General features: G+C 37.3%; 1 protein-coding gene across 1 annotated transcript in view; it reads left to right on the top strand.

The window, feature by feature from the left end:
- The first annotated feature begins 530 nt into the window (after positions 1 to 530).
- Positions 531 to 20088, top strand: part of LOC150080682 (dihydrolipoyl dehydrogenase, mitochondrial) — a 222593-nt gene continuing 203035 nt past the window's right edge. Inside the window, exon 1 of the mRNA XM_090381792.1 lies at positions 531 to 644. Coding sequence (XP_090237918.1) covers positions 603 to 644 — 42 coding nt within the window. The 5' untranslated portion in view covers positions 531 to 602. The remainder of the gene's footprint in view (positions 645 to 20088) is intronic.

A 20088-nucleotide genomic window follows, 5' to 3' on the forward strand; every position in this document is an offset into this window, starting at 1 on the left:
TAGTAAATGACATAAAACGGTATCAGGAAAAATGGATCAGCCACATAGAAAGAATGAACCCAGACCGGATCCCAAAATTAGCCTTTAACTACGAACCTACAGGCTAGAGAGATGTTAGTCGACCAAGACAACGATGGCAAGTTCAAGACCACCTCCAAGAGCTACAACGGAACAGGTCTTTAAAGACCTAAGCCGTACCAAGTTCATGATGATGATGAGCAAATAATTCAGCAACTTGTGGTACTGTGGGTGCCTGAGGCCTAATGGTACTTTAAGCTTTGAGTGAGAAACAGTGGCTGCTTCTGAATATAACATATTGCCATGCGACGGAAATAATTAATCTATAAAAAGCTGTAATGAACAAATTTTGTTTGTTCTAATGTGATTTCAGACTACGTTTAGCATAGAAAACAGTGAGATTAATAAAAGCTCTTTTATCATCGTGATACAATAAAATAAGAGTTCTTTTATTTTAAAATAATCCAGCAATTGGCAGATGGCGCTTTCACCTTTACCTTCCTTACACCTTGAATCAGGTGTATAGTGTGTTTTAAGAACTTTAAAAAATTAAGATTTGTTTCTAAATAATTAGTATAACTATAATGCAAGCCAGTAGATGGACTAAATTTCTTCCGTCTTTAAGGGTATAAGTCATGTATTTTTTTAAATTATATGCATTCATTGTAGTACAGTCTAAGTAACTATTAATGTTTCCGAAGGTTAACTTCCTTTAGGAAGCATTTATTGCAATAAAAGCAGCAATTATTGCAATTTTTGCCTAACCACTGTTTGAAATATGGGTAATGTAATATTCTTCAGCTTTTCTGTCATTTGTTTTTAAGTGCACAGTCATCGGCCAGAAAAAATCATAATACAGGGAGTGTCTTTAAACCTAGGAATTTTGCATAGCAATTCCAATACATGTTTTATTTTAGTTTATTGTATTGTTATCATTTATTGTAAGGAAAATAATCCAAAGCATTTTGGCAAAGGCTTTGATTTTCACTGAGTGGAAGCCATGCGAAATGCACGTATCGCAATTTGACTTCTGAATTGAATTTACTAGATAACAAAATGCTTGAAAATGTTTGGTGCCACTCGAATTCGAGGTCATGATACCCCTCTACCCACTCCTACTGCAGTACTGTTATGTTTATACATTTATGCCTGCAATACTGTGCAACTTTGCTATTTCAATTTTTATTACTTTTCAGTTACGGTAGAATCCTGATTATCTGAGACAGTTCGAACAAATGGTAGTATTGGTAATGGCAAATGATGCAACGGAGCAATCTTATATAGCATCACCAAAAAAAAAAAAAAAAAAAACCTTTTTCATATCAACTGTCCATCCCTTCTGATATTTTGTCTAGTTCTTCATTGAATTTATTCAAACTACCCTCTTCTACAACACTAGATAGAAGTTTGTTCCAACAATCAACCACCTGTAAGCTGAAGGTAAACTTTTGCACAGTTATCCTGTGCACATCTTTTGTCAGTTTGAATTTATGTTGCCTCATATGTTTAATCTCACAATGAAGGAGAATGTCATCAGAATTTAGATAATTGAATCCATGCAAAGCCATAAACATCAATCAGATCTCACAAATATCTAGTCTCCAGACATTACAGTTTACAGAAATTAAGCGTTTCTCGGTAAGTGCACTCTTTAGTTTCTCTCACTAATCTCATTCCTCTTCTATGCAGTTGTTCCAACAGCAGAGCCATGCTGAGGACGAGGCGAATAAGGCTCTTGTCTCAGCTTAAAAGCTGAAAGGGGTACCAAAAGAAAGATTAAATAATAATTGCCAACGTTTTCAATTTTATGTTTTGATTATTCTAATCTGTTTATCATCTTGCTTTTGCAAAACGAAAATCTTTGTTGACAAAAATATATAATATATAACAATATATTATTGTTAATTTATTAAAGAAATATTGTTTATTTATAATTAAAGTTATTCTAATTTGTGATATTTTGACAAAATATTTGTTTCAAGTATTATAATAATGTTATTATTTTTGAAATGAATGATGCATAAATAAAGCTGTTATATATTTTTAATAATTACTGCTTATGAGAATAAAAATCACTTTAAATAATTTTTATTTTATTTTTTTGTCGTCCTTTTATTTTTATTAAAAGGTGTACCAGAATGTATTTTAAGTTATTTTTTTTTTAATATTTTAGAGGATGGCGCAATTTTTCATTCTTGCCTTGGGTACTAAAATGGTTCAGCATGGCTCTGTCCAACAGATCCATATCTACCTTCCACTAGTTACACTTTCATTTGCAGAAGGATGTATTTAAGGATATGTCTTTGAGTACTGTATACAGTATTAAAAATGTGGCCTAACCATTGCCTTGTACAGTAGGATAATCTCCATCTCCTTATCCCTGCTGCAGATTTTCTCTGTTTCATTGACAAAACTTCATGAGCTGCCTTGCAGTCTGTCTGCATTGCTTAGAGAATTTCATATCTGATTGCATAATTATTCTCCCTTTTTCATTCTCCTTTACCTTGACTGTGGTTCCACACAGTTAGTGTATTAATCTAAGGTTATTGCTACCCAAATAAAGTACCTTGGATATTTTAATGTTAAACTTCAACTGCAACTTCACAGCCCCTCTTCCTAATTTTTCTAGATCTTGTTTTTTCAGCATATCCTGATTACTGCCATTAACTGCCCACTAACCTTCTTATTATCTGAAATCCTAGACATTAGGCCTAATATACCTTCATCAACATCATTAATAAATATTGAAAACAACAAGAGTCCCAGCATTGGACCCTGGAGAATTCACTATTAAAATTTCCCAAGAACAGCAGTGCTCGTCGATAACTACTATTTTCTCCCAGTCAACCATCCCTTTATATCAGTAACTTGCCCTATGTAACACCGCTCCAGTTTATATAGCAGTCTGTTCTGTACGACACTATCAAGAGCTTTTTTGAAATTTAAATATTGAAGATAAACATAAGAAAGGCACCTGGGGTGGATGGAATCTATCCAGTTATATTAAAGAAGGCAGCAAAGGAAGTAAGTAAACCCCTAGCCATAAGTATGAGAGCTTCCTTGGACTCAGGAGCGGTACCCATGGATTGGAAATGTGCAAATGTAACCCAATCCACAAAGGAGGATCAAAGGGGGAGACAGGTAATTACAGACTTGTTAGTTTAACTTCTGTTCCAGGGAAATTAATAGTGGCACTGGTTAAAGAAGCATTGCAGGATCATCTAGACAAGACTTCAGCTATAGCTCGGACACATGGGTTTGTTAAAGGTAAGTCTTGTCTGACCAATTTGATTGGATACTATGATGTAGTCACAATGGAACTGAATGCAAAGAATAATTTTGATATCATATATTTGGATCTTAGAAAGGCTTTTGATACTGTTGCTCATGGAAGACTGCTGCACAAATGGACAGTCTGGCATTGGAGGCAAATTGCTGCTATGGATAAAGGGATGATTGAGTGGGAGAAGATAGAGTGGTAATCAATGGACACTGCTCTTCGTGGACTAATGTTATTAATGGAGTCCCCCAGGGTTCAGTGTTGGGTCCATTGTTGTTTTCTGTGTTCATTAATGATATTGATGATGGTATATCAGGCTTTATGTCCAAGTTTGCAGATGATATGAAGGTCGGCAGGGTTTTTAATGACACTAAAGACAGTACGCTGCTGCAACAGGATCTAGAGAAGTTGAGCAGATGGGCTTGAGAGGTGTCAACTAAAGTTTAACATTGACAAATGTTAAGTACTCCATATGGGAAGCAGTAACCACAGAGTAACATATCAACTGTGTGGTACTACATTGACAGTGGTAGAGAGTGAAAAGGACCTGGGGGTAATTGTGCAGACAGATATGAAGTTTTCTGAGCAGTGCAGACTGTCTGCAAGAGTAGCTCATGGTGTCTTGTCAATGATATACAGGAATTTTTCTAGGGATAGGAGGTGATTATCCCCTTGTATAAGGCAGTGGTCAGGCCACAACTTGAGTGCTGTATACAGGTCTGGAGGCCTCATTTTAAGAAGGATGTAGATCTAGGATGTAGAGAAGGGCATCAAGATTGGTGAATGGAACAAAGGGTTGCTCTTATGAAGAAAGTCTCAAGTTTTTCAAATTAGTGTCTGGAGCCTAGGCACCTGCGGGGTCATCTGATTGAAGTGTATAAAGCTTTGAATGGTTTGAGCATGCTCAATGCTGATGGGATTCTTCCTCTTGCTCAGAATAATTGCCTGAGAGGGCATAAATTCAAATTGAGAAAGACAGTTGTAGGATAGATGTGTGGAAGTTTGCCTTTAGCCAGCGGGTGGTTGATTGCCGGAACAAACTTCCATCTATCATTGTAGAAGTTGATAGCTTAAACAGATTCCAAGCAGAACTGGACAAACATTTGGAAAGTGTGGATGGATGAAATGAGAAGGGGATATGTTTTTTTTTTTGACTGATGCTATATAAGCTCTTTTTCTTGCATCATGTGCCCTTGCTAATGCTAAATATATCATGACAGAATTATATTTTGCATTCAGTTTCTTTGTTTATGCATCATGTATCCAATCAGATTGATCACAGAAGATTGCTTATTAACAAATCCATGCTGCAGCTTTACTATAACTACATTCCTGGTCTGTTGCAGTTTATATAAGTGTACAGTTCCTTATACTGAGTTTGGATAACGATTCTAAATGTTTCAGGTAATGGTATTTCATATAACAGTCCTTAATGTATTCACATATAAAAAGAGAAGCAGTAAAAAAATAGAGAAAAGTGCAGCAATTTGCATTTATAATTTAAATTTTATATACTGTACATGCTTCAACTATACATGCTAAAGGCTGTGACAAGTATAAAGAAGCTGAACTTTATATACTGCTGCGCTTTATAAGTGTGAAAAGCTGTACAGACTTATAAAGTGCAGCAGTAACTCAAAATATATTATAATGGGGGACCTAAACTCTGTGGATATTGACTATACCTGGTGGGTTGGTCATTCACACACAAGCAAGACTTTTGTGGATTTATTGGATGATTGTTTCCTACAGCAGCATGTTAGAGAGGCAACAAAGAGAAAGCAATACTCTTGATCTGATTATTAGCATTGACTGTTCATAGATTAAGAATCTGCAGATGAAAAAACCACTAGGTGGTAGCAATCACAATGTATTAATATGTGATTGATTTAAAGATATAACTACTGTCAAAGGCAAGGGAAAGGGCTTTTTCTTTCATAAAGATGCCAATAACTCGGTATTGGACAGTTTGTAAATTCTATGCATTGAGACCAATTGATGAAGTTTTTAACAGTAAATTCTAAATGTAAAGCATTCAGAGATGTTCTTGTAGAAGAACTCCTAGGTTTTTTAACTAATTAAGGGATACAGTTCAAGGCATAGTCCTAAATAGATGTCAGAAGATCTGATGAGACTTGTGACAGTGGAAAAAAATGCATGTGATGCATATTAATTATCAAATGATGCAGGTGCTTACAGTAGATAAACTTGTTGACAGTTAAGTCACAAAGGAGATTAGACAAGCTAAGGCAGATTCCCAGAAGTCTCTGGAATGAATTCGAAGAAAAGCAGCAAAATTTATCTTATATAAACAGTAGAAGGAAGGGGGTGAATCACGTTGCTCTACTAGATATGAATGGATTAACTGCTGATGATCCTGCACAGGTTACAGAGAAACTGAATAGGTATTTTGTATCTATGCTTGCACGAGGAAGTTTTTAGGGATGTCAGAATCTGTCAGTCAAATCAGTCAAAATCTGGCTGAGAGCTGAATGATTTTGAGATAACTGAGAGAAAAGCAAAGGAGAAATTGTTGAAGATAAATAAAAATAAAAGCACCTGTGGTGGATGGGAAATCTATCCAGTTATATTAAAGGAGGCGGTGAAAACCTTTAGCTGTGATTATGAAAGCATCCCAGAGGAGAGGAGGATTCAGAGGATCCCTGTGGACTGGAGATGTGCAATTGTATCTCAGTTCACAAATGGAGAGTAAAAGGAGTTATGAGTAATTACAGACCTTTTAGCCTGACTTCTCTGTTGAAAATAATGGAGTTACTAGTCGAAGAAGCAATGGCTGACTTCTAGACAGGAATGCAGTTACATCATGAATTTGTTAAGGGATTATTTTGTCTGCCTAATATGATTGGATACTATGACAAAGTAACAAAGGAACCTGATACAAATAATAATTTTGACATCATATACTTAGATTTCTGAAAAATTTTTGATACTGTTGCACATAATAGACTGCTGTACAAATTGAAGCAGTTCAGCATTAAGGACAAGTTGCTTCTGTGGATAAAGAGATATTTGAGTGGGAGAAAAGTGGTCATCAGTGGACTCGACTCTTGGATAAATGTTATTAGCAGAGACTACCAGGGTTCATTGCTGGGCCTTGTTGTTTTCTATATTTATTAGTGATATTGATGAAGACATATCAAACTTAATGTCTAAGTTTGCAGATGATAAGAGGTTGGCATTTTTCAGATATCAGTGCAGATAGGCTGCCAGGACAGCTCATTGTGTTTTGTTGGTGATGTGCAGGAATTTTGCCAACAGGGGATAAGGAGGTTATTATCTCATTATATAAGGCAGTGATTAGGCCACATCTTGAGTACTGCATACAAGTGAATGCCTCATTTTATGAAGGATGTGGACCTGTTGAATGGATGCAGAGAAGAGCAAAAGAGTGCTTTACCAGGAAAGGCATTTAGTTTTGCATATTGGTTTATTTGGAGATTTCTTACCTGCAAGATCTGATTGAGGTGTTTAAGGCTTTGAATAGATTGAATAAGCTCAGTGCTGATGGAATCCCTCCTCTTGCTCAGACTACATAAATGAGGTCATATAAATTCAAATTGAGGAAATTTAATTTATATGACCAGTTTGAATTTATAGGGAATTCAAGGGTTGCAGGTCAGATCTGTATACATTTACCTTCAGCCTGAGGTTGGTTAACTTTTGGAACAAACTCCCATCTGGTATTGTAGAGGTGGTATAGTTTGAACAATTCAAGTAAGAACCTGATAAGCTGTTAGAAGAAATGGACAGGTGAAATGGGACATGTTGATTTTTATCTTTTGGCTGATCCTAGATAAACTTGCTTTTTTTTTTTTTTGCATCATTTGCTGGTATACTACTAATAATAATAATTATTATTATTATTAATAGTAGTAGTAGTTGTTTCCCATTCAATTTCTCTGATTCAGCACATCTGGTAGCAATCTGAGGGACATTAAATGCTTCACTGTTATTGGTTTCTCTGATATATATTCACCATAATATATTCCATTTTGAAATATATTATAATGAATATATATCCTTATTTTTATTTAATATTGAAAATATTTCCTCAGATGTCAAAGTCATAAAAGTGGATCATGATGAAAGCAACTTACAGTTAATGTGCAGTTCATGTTTTTGTCACTAGTTTTATGTATTGCTATTAAAGTGACTAAAGAATTTATTGCACAGTTCATTGAACTATACAGGGAAAATCCCTGTTTATGAGATAAATTTAGAGACTATCTATCATCCAGTTAAAAATTTAAACATATATCAAAAAAACCCCTGTTCTTGACATTTCTAAGTCTTTTCATTTCTAAAGCTTTTTATTGTGGCATAAAGGTCTTCTAAACAAGCTTCCATCTTATGGATTTCCAAATGTTTTTTGCAATTGAGTATCCAGTTTTCCCCTGCCTGCTCACTGTTTGATGGTATTCTTCTAACTCCACTGATGCTGATGTTTCCCAAGGTTAAGGTCTTTCTTGCATTCTTTTCCTCTTTTATATTAATGACTGCCTTCCACTGACTTGAATTCCTATCCACGGTTTTAGATATGATAGCACATTGCATTCCACCTCCCAATTGACCTTGCTTGGTACAGACAGTTTCAACTAATCCCTTAAATGCTGGAAATCAGCATTTCCCTTAAATGCTGATTTCCAGTAATTCTCCGGTGGGGAACATAACTTAGTTAATTTCAGTCTTTCTAAAACTCAACCTGTCTTATATCTCACAAAAAAAAAAATGAGTTTAGCGATTACCTGATATTTTGATATTGTTCAAAATCTTTTGATACTATTGCACTTAAACAACTGCTGTACAAATTGGAGAGTGTGGCATTAAGGGAAAGTTGCTGCTATGGTTAAAGGGATGGTTGTGTGGGAGAAGATAGAGAATGGTAATCAATGGACACTGCTCTTTGAGGACTAATGTTATTAGTGGAGTCTCCCCAGGGTTTGGTGTTGGGCCCATTGTTGTTTTCTGTTTTTATCAAGGATATTGATAAAGGAATATCAGGCTTAATGTCCAAGTTTGCAGATGATGCAAAGGTGGGTGTGGTAGTTAATGACAGTATGCTACTGTGTAATGGGATCTAGAAAAGTTGGATAAATGGGCTGAGAAATGGTAATTGAAGTTTATCATTGATAAATGCAAAGTATTGCATACGGGTAGCAGTAACCCCACAGTAATGTACCAACTGTGTGGTACTATGCTCAGGTTAGTTAAAAATGGGAAAGACCTGGTGGTAATTGTGCAGTCAGATATGAAGTTCTCTGAGCAATGCAGACACTGCCAGGACAGCTCATGGAGTTTTGTCAATGATATACAAGAATTTTGCAAGCAGGGATTAAGAGGTGATTATCCCATTGTATAAGGCATTGGTCAGGCCACATCTTAAGTACTGCATACAGGTTTGGAGGCCTCACTTTAGGAAGGATGTGGACTGCTGAAACAAGTACAGAAAAAGGCAGTAAGATTGATGAGGGGAACAAAGGAATGCTCTTACCAAGAAAGGTTTCAGTTCTGAAAATTGAACGTCTGGAAACTAGGCACCTGTGAGGTGATCTGATTAAGATTTATATGGCTTTGAATGGTTTGAGTAAGCTCAGTGCTGATGGGATTCTTCCCCTTGCTCAATTATACACTTGAGGAGGCATAAATTCAAATTGAGTAAGGACAGCTGCAGAATAGATGGCAGATGTTTGCCTTTAGCCAATGGTAGTTGATTGTAGGAACAATTTCCATCTGTTGTGCAAGTTGATAGTTTAAATAAATTTAAGGACAAACTAGACAAACTATTGGAGGTAATGAATAGATGAAATGGGAGGTGTCAAGTTTTTTTTTTTTTTTTTCTGTTTTTTGGCTGATGCTGTGTAAGCTTGCATTCTTACATCATTTGCCACTGATAATGCTAATTTTTCTCTAACGCAAGCAAATCACAAATATTTGGTTCTATGCATCTAAAAAAAACCTGGAGTTTCTGTTTTGCTTTTGTTGTTATTTTTCTTCTAAACCAACTACTCAATCTGTACAAATCTGAAATCTATTCTAACATGTATTATTGTTCCCACATCTGGGATTAGCATTAGTTGCACATGATGCAAGAAAGCAACCTTATAGAGCATCAGCCAAAAAAAAAAAAAAAAGATTGTCTAGTTCAGCCTTAAATTTATTTAAGTTACCAACTTCCACAACAACAGATGGAAGTCTATTCCAGCAATCAACTACCCGCTGGCTAAAGGAAAACTTCTGCACATCTATTCTACAACTGTCTTTCCTCAATTTGAGTCTATGCCCTATAAGGTTATTAATCTGAGCAAGTGGAAGTATCCCATCAATATTGAGCCTGCTCAAACCATTTAAGGCCTTGTACACCTCAATCAGATCACCTCGTAGGTGCCTAGTCTCCAGATGCTGCAACTTGCAGAATTTAAGCCTCTCCTGGTAAGAGAATCTTGTTGCCCTTCTCTGTACTTGTTTTATCAAGTCTACATCCTTCTTAAAATGAGGCCTCCAGACCTGTATGCAGTACTCAAGGTGTGGCTTGACCATTGCCTTATACAAAGGTATAATCATCTCCTTGTCTCTGCCAGCAAAATTCCTATATATCATTGACAAAACTCCATGACCTGCTCTGGCTGCCCATCTGTACTGCTCAGAGAACTTTATATCCGAATGCACAATTACCTCCAGGTCTTTTTCATTCTCCACACTCCCTGAGTGTAGTACCACACAATTGGTATGTTTTTCTTGGGTTACTGCTACCGATATGCAGTAGTTTCCATTTTTCAATATTAAACTTCAGTTGCCTAGATCCTGTTGAAGTAGCATACTGTCTTTACTATCATTGACAACCCTGCCAACCTTTGTATCATCTGCAAACTTGAACATTAAGCCTGATATACCTTTATTGATATCATTAATAAATACACAAAACAACAATGGGCCCAGCACCGAACCCTGGGGGGGGCGACTCCACTAATAACATTAGTCCACGTAGAGCAGTGTCCATTTATTACCACTTTCTGCCATTTCCCACTCAACCATCCCTTTAAACATTGCAGCAACTTGCCCTTAATGCCATACTGCTCCAATTTGTACAGCAGTTTTCCATGTGCAACAATACCAAAAGATTTCCTGGAATCCAAGTATATGATATCAAAATTATTTTTTGCATCCAGTTCCTTTGTGACCACATTGTAGTATCCAGTGAATTGGTCAGACAAGATTTCTCCTTAACAAACCCATGTTGTTTCTGAACTATTAATGCAAACTTGTCTAGGTGATCCTGCATCACTTGTTTAACCAGTGACTCCATTAATTTCCTCAGAACAGAAGTTTAAATAATAGGTCTACAATTATTTGCATCACCCTTTGAACCCTCTTTGTGAATTAGGGATACATTTGTATATCTCCAGTCCATGAGGGCCTCCACTGAATCTAAGGATGCTCTCATAATTATGGCTAAGGGTTTGATTACTTCCCTTGTTGCCTTCTTCAGTATAACTGGATAGATTCCATCTGCCTCAGCTGCCTTTTTTATATTTAGCTTCAACAATTTATCTTCGACTTTGCTCTCCCTTATTACAAAATCATTTAGCTCCCTGTTACAATTAAGTAAACTTCTGTCCTCCCCTTTCTTACAGAATTCCTCTCTGAGCAGGATCATCAACAATTGAAACACCAACAAGCGGATCAATCTGATTCATCCCCTTCCTTCTAGAATTTACATAAGTAAAGAAGTGTTTGTTGTTTAAGGATTTCTCGTAATCAGCCTTCGCTTGCCTAACCTCCTTTGTGACTTGATTACAGACTACCTTATATCTGCCATATATCTTATATCTGTGTTACCTGATAATTTATATGCATCCCACATGTTTTTCTTTTCTGCCACGAGCCTTGTTATGTCATCTGACACCCATTTAGATCTAAATCTTGAACAGTATTTCTTAGTTGGTATGAAAAGCCTAGTAGTTTCCAATCTTGATTAATTTCTTAAAGGCTTCCCATTTAGAAATCATTGTTTTAAACATCATCGGTTGATCCCCCTGTATAGAATTTAAAAACTGCCTGAGACCATTGTAGTCACCTTTACGAAAACAAAAACTTTTCCCTTTACCCTTGATGGTAGCTTCATCTTTAAGTAAATCCCACATCAGTACACTGTAATCACTACCACCTAGTGGTTCCTTTATCTGCAAATTCGTAATGCATGAATCAGCACTGCTGATAATCAGATCAAGAGTATTACTCCCTCTGGTTGTCTCTCGAACATGGTGCTGTAGAAAACAATGCTCCAATAAATCCACAAAAGTCTTGCTCGCATCCGAGTGACCAACCCACAAGTTCCAGTCAATATCTGGAAAGTTAAAATCCCCCATTACAAGACATTCTGATTTACTGACCCCACTGTTTCTCTACACAATTGTTCATTGTACTCATCAGAGTCATTAGGCCTATAACACGCTCCTACTCTTATTTTCCCTTTTCCAGTGTTTATGTTACACCAAACTGACTCAACATTGCACTCTCCACCCATGTCAACTGGATGCACTTCCTTAGATTTTGTGTTTCTTAACTAACACATAACCCCTCCTGTCTATCATTTCTGTACACATTGTGCTCCAAAGATTTCAATTCTGCACTGCTTATATCTGTGTGGCACCATGTCTCTCAGATATAAGCAGTGCAGAATTGGAAGTTGGGGAGTACAATGGGGATGATGCCCCAAAACCTCTCTCAGATTTCTGGATTTAATTCAAATGATGATAGTCAGTTAATTAACATGTTCACTGCTTCCTTATGCAGATATTTCTTGGGGGATACACAGGTTAATAGATTAACAATAACTGCAGACAGAGATTAAAGTGTTTCTGGCAATGCTTCTGTTGGAACGTGCAGTACCCAACAGGATCATCATGGAACAAAGATATACATGGGCTCTGTTACAGTTACTAAAAGTAAGAACAAGTGAATGTATACTTCTATGTACACCAAAATTATTATTATTATCCATATGGTGCAAGCAAGCCTAAGGCTTATGCTGCATCAGCCAAAAAAGATTCCCGAGTTACCATGTTTGTGTGTATGAGAGAGAGAGAGAGAGAGAGACAGAGAGAGAGAGAGACAGAGAGAGAAGTAGAAAGGAATCACCAAGAAAGAGAAGAATGATGATTCTTCTCTTTCTTGGTGATTTCTTGGCTCAGGACTCTAGGTGTGTCAAGTCCATACTCACCAGATGTGAGCCTCTGGGGTATGAACTTGGAGCATAGTAAATAAATTTGAAGTGCCGGTCATGTCATTAAATGCAGACATTGTAAGAGATATCAGAGACCTGCTGTCACTCAGATATAAGGGATGCAGAATTTGAATATGGAGAATACATAGTGTACAGATAGGACTGACAGGACAGGAGGGTGGTGGAGTTATGCTCTTAGTTAAGAAGCACATAAAATATAAGGCAGTGCAACCAGTTAACATGGGAAGGCCAGTGCAATTTTTGAGCCAGTTTGATGTGACATAAGCACTGAGAAATCAAATGAGAGCAGGAGTGTGTTATGGTTTCACTGTCATGAGTACAGTGAAGATAGTGGGCCACTAAATCACAATGTCTTATAATGGGGGATTTTAACTTTCCAGATATTGACTGGAACTTGTGGGTTGGTCACTCATACTCTAAAACATTTTGGATTTATTGGATGACCATTTTCTACAGCACCATGTTAGAGATGACAAGAGGAAGCAATATTTTTGAACTGATTATCAGCAGTGATTATTCATGTATTAAGAATCTGCAAATAAGAACCAATAGGTGGCAGTGATCACAGTGTATTGATGTGGGATTTACTTAAGGACATAACTACTGGGAAGGGTTTTGTAAAGGAGACTACAGTGGTCTCACACAATTTTTAAATTCTGTAGAGTGGAACCAACCAATCATGTTATCAACAACAAATTCCAAATGGGAAGCCTTCAGGGAAATAATCATAGAAGCTACTAGACTTTTTATACCAACTAAGAAATACTGTTCAAGGCTTAGATCTAAATGGTTGTCAGATGATCTAATGAGATGTATGGCAGAGATGCATAAAAATTATCCGGTGATACAGAAGCCTATGGTAGCTATAAACTGGTCTTCAGTCAAGTCAGACAGGATGTTAGCCAGGCTAAGATAGATTATCAGAAATCTGTTGTAAAGGATCTAATGAAAAAGAGAAAAGGCTTTTTTTACTTATGTAAAACCTAGAAGGAAGGGGAAGAATCACATTGGTTCACTTGATATCAATGATTTTAACTGTTGCTGATCCTGCTCAGGTTGCTGATAAACTGAATAGGTATTTTGCCTCTACATTTACACATGAGGAATTCATTATGGAAGAAATTTATCAAACTCTAACAGGGAGCTTAATGATTTTGTAATAACTAACAGGAAAGCGGAAGAGAAATTGTAGAAATTAAACATAAAAAAAGCACCTGGGATGGAATCTATCCAGTTATATTAAGAGAGGCAGAAAAAGGTAAGCAAACCCTTGGCCATGATTATGGAGCATCTTTAGATTCAGGATAGGTCAATATTCAGTGGTTAAAGAAGTGAGGCAGAACATTCTAGACAGGAGTGTAGTTATAGTATTAGCAATGGCCAGATGGTGCAAGGAAGCCTATGGTTTATGCTACATCAGTCAAAAAAATAAAATAATAATTTATAAGAGAAAAGGAAATAAGCAACCTATGCATTTCCCTCCTCCCGTAGGTAATTATCCAGCTGACCTTTGAATTTTCCCACAGCTTTCAGTCTCTACCACCCACATAGGTAACTTATTCCAGTAATTTATAACTTGCTGGCTAAAATAAAACTTCCTGCAATCCAGTCTAAACATCTCCACTTAACTTGAAATTATGGCCTCTAGTTCTAGAATCATTTAACCAAGAAAATTTTGTCCTCATTCATTTTATTTGTGCCTCTTGGAGCCTTAAACACTTCAGTCAAGTCTCCTCTAAGGTGCCTAGTTTCCAAGCTCTGCAACTCACATACTCAGTCTTTCCTCATATATGGACGCCCTTTTGCCGATCTCACCAGGTGAGTTGGCCCCGAGTGCCAAGCGATAGTGCCCAAGCAATATTTTGTGCGATACATAGCGTTCTTTCTCAGCTGATTAGTTATATTTATTTTCCAGTGTCACTATTCTTCTTGTTTTTCATAAGTGATTCTTTACTTAAAAGCTTTGAAGTAGAATCCAGAAAGGAAATACACCTTTCTTTCCTTGTGTGTATATATATAATCCGTACTAACCTAACTAAACCTCTAAACCACTTGGTCACTGGTGGCACCGCTCCTGCCTCCACGTGGCGGGGCTGGTAACATGGGAGAAGAAAAACTCTCTCCCGGGGCAAAAAAGAGCAAAGATGGACATAAATAGACATGCCACTTATGGATCTCATGATCCAGATCTCTCAAACAGAGAAGTCTTAAATGCAGGTAATGCAAAATGGCAGAAAAAAGAAGGAACAGAAACCCCTGCTCCTCTTTTTTTGATACTGCATTCTTTGACTGACAATCCTTTGAGTAAGCTCTCCCCATTCTTAATACAGAAATGTCTTGAGAATGTGGCGGGCCCACCAAAAATGGTTCGAAGATTAAAATCCAGAGACCTTCTAGTGGAGATGTACGAGAATAAATACTCGGAAAAACTATTAAAAATATTGACTTTTGGTGGAATTCCCACAAAGGTTACCCCGCATGCCACCGTAAACTCCTCTAAAGGGTAATAGCTGAGTGGGATCTCCTTAATGTATCTGAGGAGGAAATCGTTCAGGAATTAGGCGATCAAAATGTAATAAATGCCAAAAGGATAGTCATTAAGAAAGATGGTGTTCTTACTCCTACCCGAATGGTCATTCTTACATTTAAAACACCAATTTTACCAACAACTGTTAAAGTTGGATATTTAAGTTGCAAAATTCGACCTTATATTCCAAACCCAGTCTGGTGTTTTAAACGCCAAAAATTTGGCCACTCACAAGCAGTCTGCAGGGGTGTAACCACCTGTGCCTCAAAAGAGCATGTTCACACAGACTGCCCCACTGAAATACAAAGCTGCCCAAACTGTAAGGGGAATCATTCAGCATTTTCAAAGGAGTGCATCCAGTGGCAGACTGAAAAGAATATACAAAAGTACAAAGTGAAACACAAGGTGCCATACCAAGAAGCAAAAAGACATTGTTTAATTTCAAATAAATTGCCATCTTATTCTTCAGTTGTAAAAAAGCAACGATCCATAACAGTACAAACAGATTGATCAGTTCCGCCAAGCATCTCAATTTCTGATTGGGCCAGGTCAGTCCTCTCTACACTAAAAGAACAGCCTACCCAACAGTAATCAACTCATTCCGTAAACACACCATTGACAATACCACCAGATAAAAATTCTGTACAACAGCCAGTTAATCAAACAAGCTCTGAAAGAAATAATCAAAAAACCAGTACTGATACCATGGACATAGATAGAAATTCACACCGAGATGATCCACTTCTTGAACTTCATGCAGAAGAGGAGGACATGGACGTCACTAGACCAAATTTCCCAAAAAGGGAAAAAAGACTAGACAGGCGCAAACAGACCACATCCCGTAAGCAAGCAGACACACCCGATAATCCTCAATAATGCATAGAATCATTCAATGGAATTGTCGCGGACTCCGAACTAACTTAGACGATGTTTATGACTTAATTACCGAATATAAGCCTGCTGTTCTTTGTCTACAGGAAACAAACCTGACCCCTAAAATAACTGAGCATAAAACATCATATAATGCTTAGAAAGGATAGGAACGACTCTAATACAGCACATGGAGGTGTAGCATTGCTAGTAAACTCCAGGACTCCTTTCAGACCAGTCCCACTGCAAACAACTTTAGAAGCAATTGCCACTTGAGTTATGGTTAAGATAGCGGTAACAGTTGTTTCCATATACCTTTCGCCAAACTGTTCATACTCTCTAGCAGATTTGAATGATTTAGTTACCCAGCTGCCACCACCTTTCTGTATCTTGGGTGACTGGAATGGGCATCACCCCCTATGGGGTTCCTCGCACCTTGATAAGAGAGGTCAGTTAATTGAAAAATTTCTTGAAAGGCACAACTTAACATTATTAAACAATGGGACTCACACGTACGTGCATCTTTCCTCAAGGTCAACTTCTGCAATTGATCTTTAAATATGCTCGCCAAACCTCCTTCCTCTTATTGATTGGACGGTCACTGATAACCTGCGAAATAGTGACCACTTTCCAGTAATATGCACACTATCGGCTAACTCTCCTCCTCAAACTGAGATAAAAACTTTGGAAATTCGACAAAGCTAACTGGAAGAAATATCAAGAGCTGGCACATCTAGATATTCAGACTATTGAGACCTTCACCATTGACTCTGCCGTAACTTACATAACTCAGCAAATGATAGCAGCTGCAGAAACCAGTATACCCGGATCATCCATGAAAACTCGCTCCCACCGAAAAAGATGGTGGAATGAAGCCTGTAGCAATGCCAAAAAAGAGAAGAATAGATACTGGAACTTATTTCTCAACCACAGCTAATCTCATACAGTTCAAGAAAGCTAGAGCTAAATCTTGTCACATACAACGAATAAGCAAAAAAGAGACATGGTCTAAATATGCCTCCTCTATAAACAGGACCACAAATATCAGAACTGTTTGGACTAAAGTTCGAAGAATTAATGGAAAATATCCACCTATAACCACTCCGATAATATATCTAAAAGGCAAAGAAATCTGCAATCCTCTCGATATTTCTAATATCGAGAGGATTGCAGATTTCGAAAAAATCTCCGCTGTAACCGCATTTGAGCCAAGTTTCCAGGCACATAAAGTACAAGCAGAAAAATATAATCTCAATTTCAGTACTTCATGACAGCATCCATATAATGTACCCCTTATCATGGCAGAGTTACGTAGCGCACTTGCAAGATCCAAAAATAGTGCTGCTGGCCCTGATGGAGTGTACTATGCCATGATATGTCACTTGAGTGAAGAATCCCTTTCTGCTCTGCTCTGCTCAAACTGTATAATAGAATCTTTGGCGAAGACTACTACCCTACCAGTTGGCGTCATTCTATTGTATTAGCTTTCCCAAAACCAGGAAAGGACCATTCAGATCCAGCAAATTACCGACCAATAGCGTTAACTAGTTGTATAGGAAAAGCATTAGAAAAAATAATTAATGCCAGATTGACATGGTTCCTAGAGACTGAATGCATTCTAAGTCAAAATCAATATGGATTTCGAAGAACTAGATCAACACTTGACCTTATGGTCAAAGCTGAAGGAAACATCTGAAATGCATTTCTCAGGAACGAACACCTAGTGATGATATGTCTTGACATCGAAAAAGCTTTTGATAAACCTGGTGGTATGGAATTCTTCACGATCTGTATGAATCCGGTATTCGTGGTCATCTTCCAAAATTTATTCAGAACTTTTTGAGCAATAGGCCTAATGAGTACGATGAACAGTTGTACAGAGAAATAGAATGGGCCAGTAAATCAGATTGTGTTATAATGGGGGATTATCCCAGGCGTTTACATCTGGTGAGTTTGGGCTTGGCATACCCAGGATACTGAGCTGGATGAATTAGAATAAATTAGATGAGAAGTAGAAGGGAATCACCAAGATTCCCTTCTACTTCTCCTCTCTCTCTCTCTCTTTCTCTCTCTCAGGGTAACTTGGGAATTTTTTTTTTTTTTTGGCAGGTAGAGCGTAAACCTCAGGCTTCCTTGCACCATATAGCTAATAATAATAATAATTTTAAATTCATAGATAATAACTGGAACTTGTGGGTTGGCCACTCGCACACTAGCAAGACTTTTGTGGATTTATTGGATGATTGTTTTCTGCAGCAGCATGTTCGAGAGGCAACCAGAGAGGGTGATACTCTTGATCTGGTTATCAGCAGTGATTATTCGTGCATTAAGTACTTCCAGATAAAGGAATCACTAGGTGGCAGTGATTACAGTGTACTGATGTGGGATTTACTTCAAGATATACAGTAAGACCACCGTATCCACGGGGGGAAAGTTCAAAGATCTACCACGGATATAAGTGAACACATGCTGACTCCATATATAATGTAATTTTCTTCTACATACATACGTATAATAAAGTTTAATTGATAAATTAAACACACACACAGTAAGATATTACCAATGTTAAATACAGTAATAATAAAGTACAGCAGACTCTCGATTTACCGGGATTGGATTAACTGGGACACTTCAAGACTTCAAATTAAAATAAAATTCAACCAGAAATCATAAAACTCAAGTAATAACTAGAATAGGTATAAACAGATACTTTTTATCTGTTTATACCTATAAATATGTTTATACCCCTCAAAAAACTTTGTCTGATTCTTCTGTTGAAAATTCCTTTTGTGCCACTTCAGTGTTATCCACTTCAGAATTGTTTTCCTCTTCTTCATATGCAGTTTGCTCATCTAAGTCATTTACAGGCGAGTCAATGCAGTCACATACATTGGCAGTGTCCAAAGTTTCAAATCCCAAGTCTTTTCCGATTTTCACAATGTCTTTGGCAATTGCCTGAACTTGTGATTCAAAACCAGTGAAATCATTTGCCAAATAGGGCAAAACATGCTGCAAATAGAAATGCATGTTTTTGGCAGTGATTTCTAGTCAAGATGGAGATATATTTTCGATCACATTCCTGATGTTTTAATTTTTACAAAATGTTTGTAAAGATTATGATCCCACTCCTGTTGAAGCTTCAATCATTTGAGAAAAAGTTTGCTGTAGATAATGTGAATGTGGCAGTTACACCTTGATCCATTAGATTAAGAGAGACGTTGTTTTAGGTGGAAGAAAGCATATTTTTACATTTTCATTGAGATCAGAAATTTCAGGTGGATGGCCTGGTGCATTGTCTAAAAGAAACAAAATTTTGAACTCCATCCCTTCATCTTTGCAGTAACGTTCAACTGTTAGTAAAAAATAATTTGTGAACCACCCTGTAAACAATTCTCTTGTAATCCCTGCTTTCTTATTGGATCACCAAGTTATGGTGATCCAATAAGAAATGGATATATCTTGGGTTTTCTGCTCTGAACATGGGTAGAGGCTTCAATTTAAAATCCCCAGTTGAGTTAGCATTAGCATTAGCATTAGTAGAGGCATATGATGCAAGAAAGCAAGCTTATTCAGCATCAGCCAAAAAAAAAAAAAAAAAAAAAACACTACTCCCATTTCACCCCTCCGTTCGTTCGAAATACCTGTCCAGCTGAGCCTTAAATTTATTTAGGCTATCAACTTCAACAACAAGCGATGGGAGTCTATTCCACAAACCAACTGCCCGCTGGCTAAAGGCAAATTTCCGCACATCTATCCGACATCCGTCCTTCCTCAATTTGAATTTATGCCCTCTCAGGTGATTATTCTGAGCAAGAGGAAGAATCCCATCGGCATTGAGCATGCTCAAGCCATTCAAAGCCTTATACACCTCTATCAGATCACCTCGCCGATGCCTAGTTTCCAGGCTCTGTAATTTGCAAAACTTAAGCCTTTCTTCGTAAGAGCAACCCTTTGTTCCATTCACTAATCTTGTTGCCCTTCTCTGTACTCGTTCGAGCAGCTCTACATCCTTCTTGAAATGAGGCCTCCAGACCTGTATACAGTACTCAAGGTGTGGCCTGACCAATGCCTTATACAAGGGAATAATCACATCCTTATCCCTGCTAGAAAAATCCCTGTATATCATTG

The sequence above is a fragment of the Mastigoproctus giganteus genome, chromosome 9 (genome assembly GCF_048544385.1).
Source record: "Mastigoproctus giganteus isolate SK-2022 chromosome 9, ASM4854438v1, whole genome shotgun sequence".
Lineage (NCBI taxonomy): Eukaryota > Metazoa > Arthropoda > Arachnida > Uropygi > Thelyphonidae > Mastigoproctus > Mastigoproctus giganteus.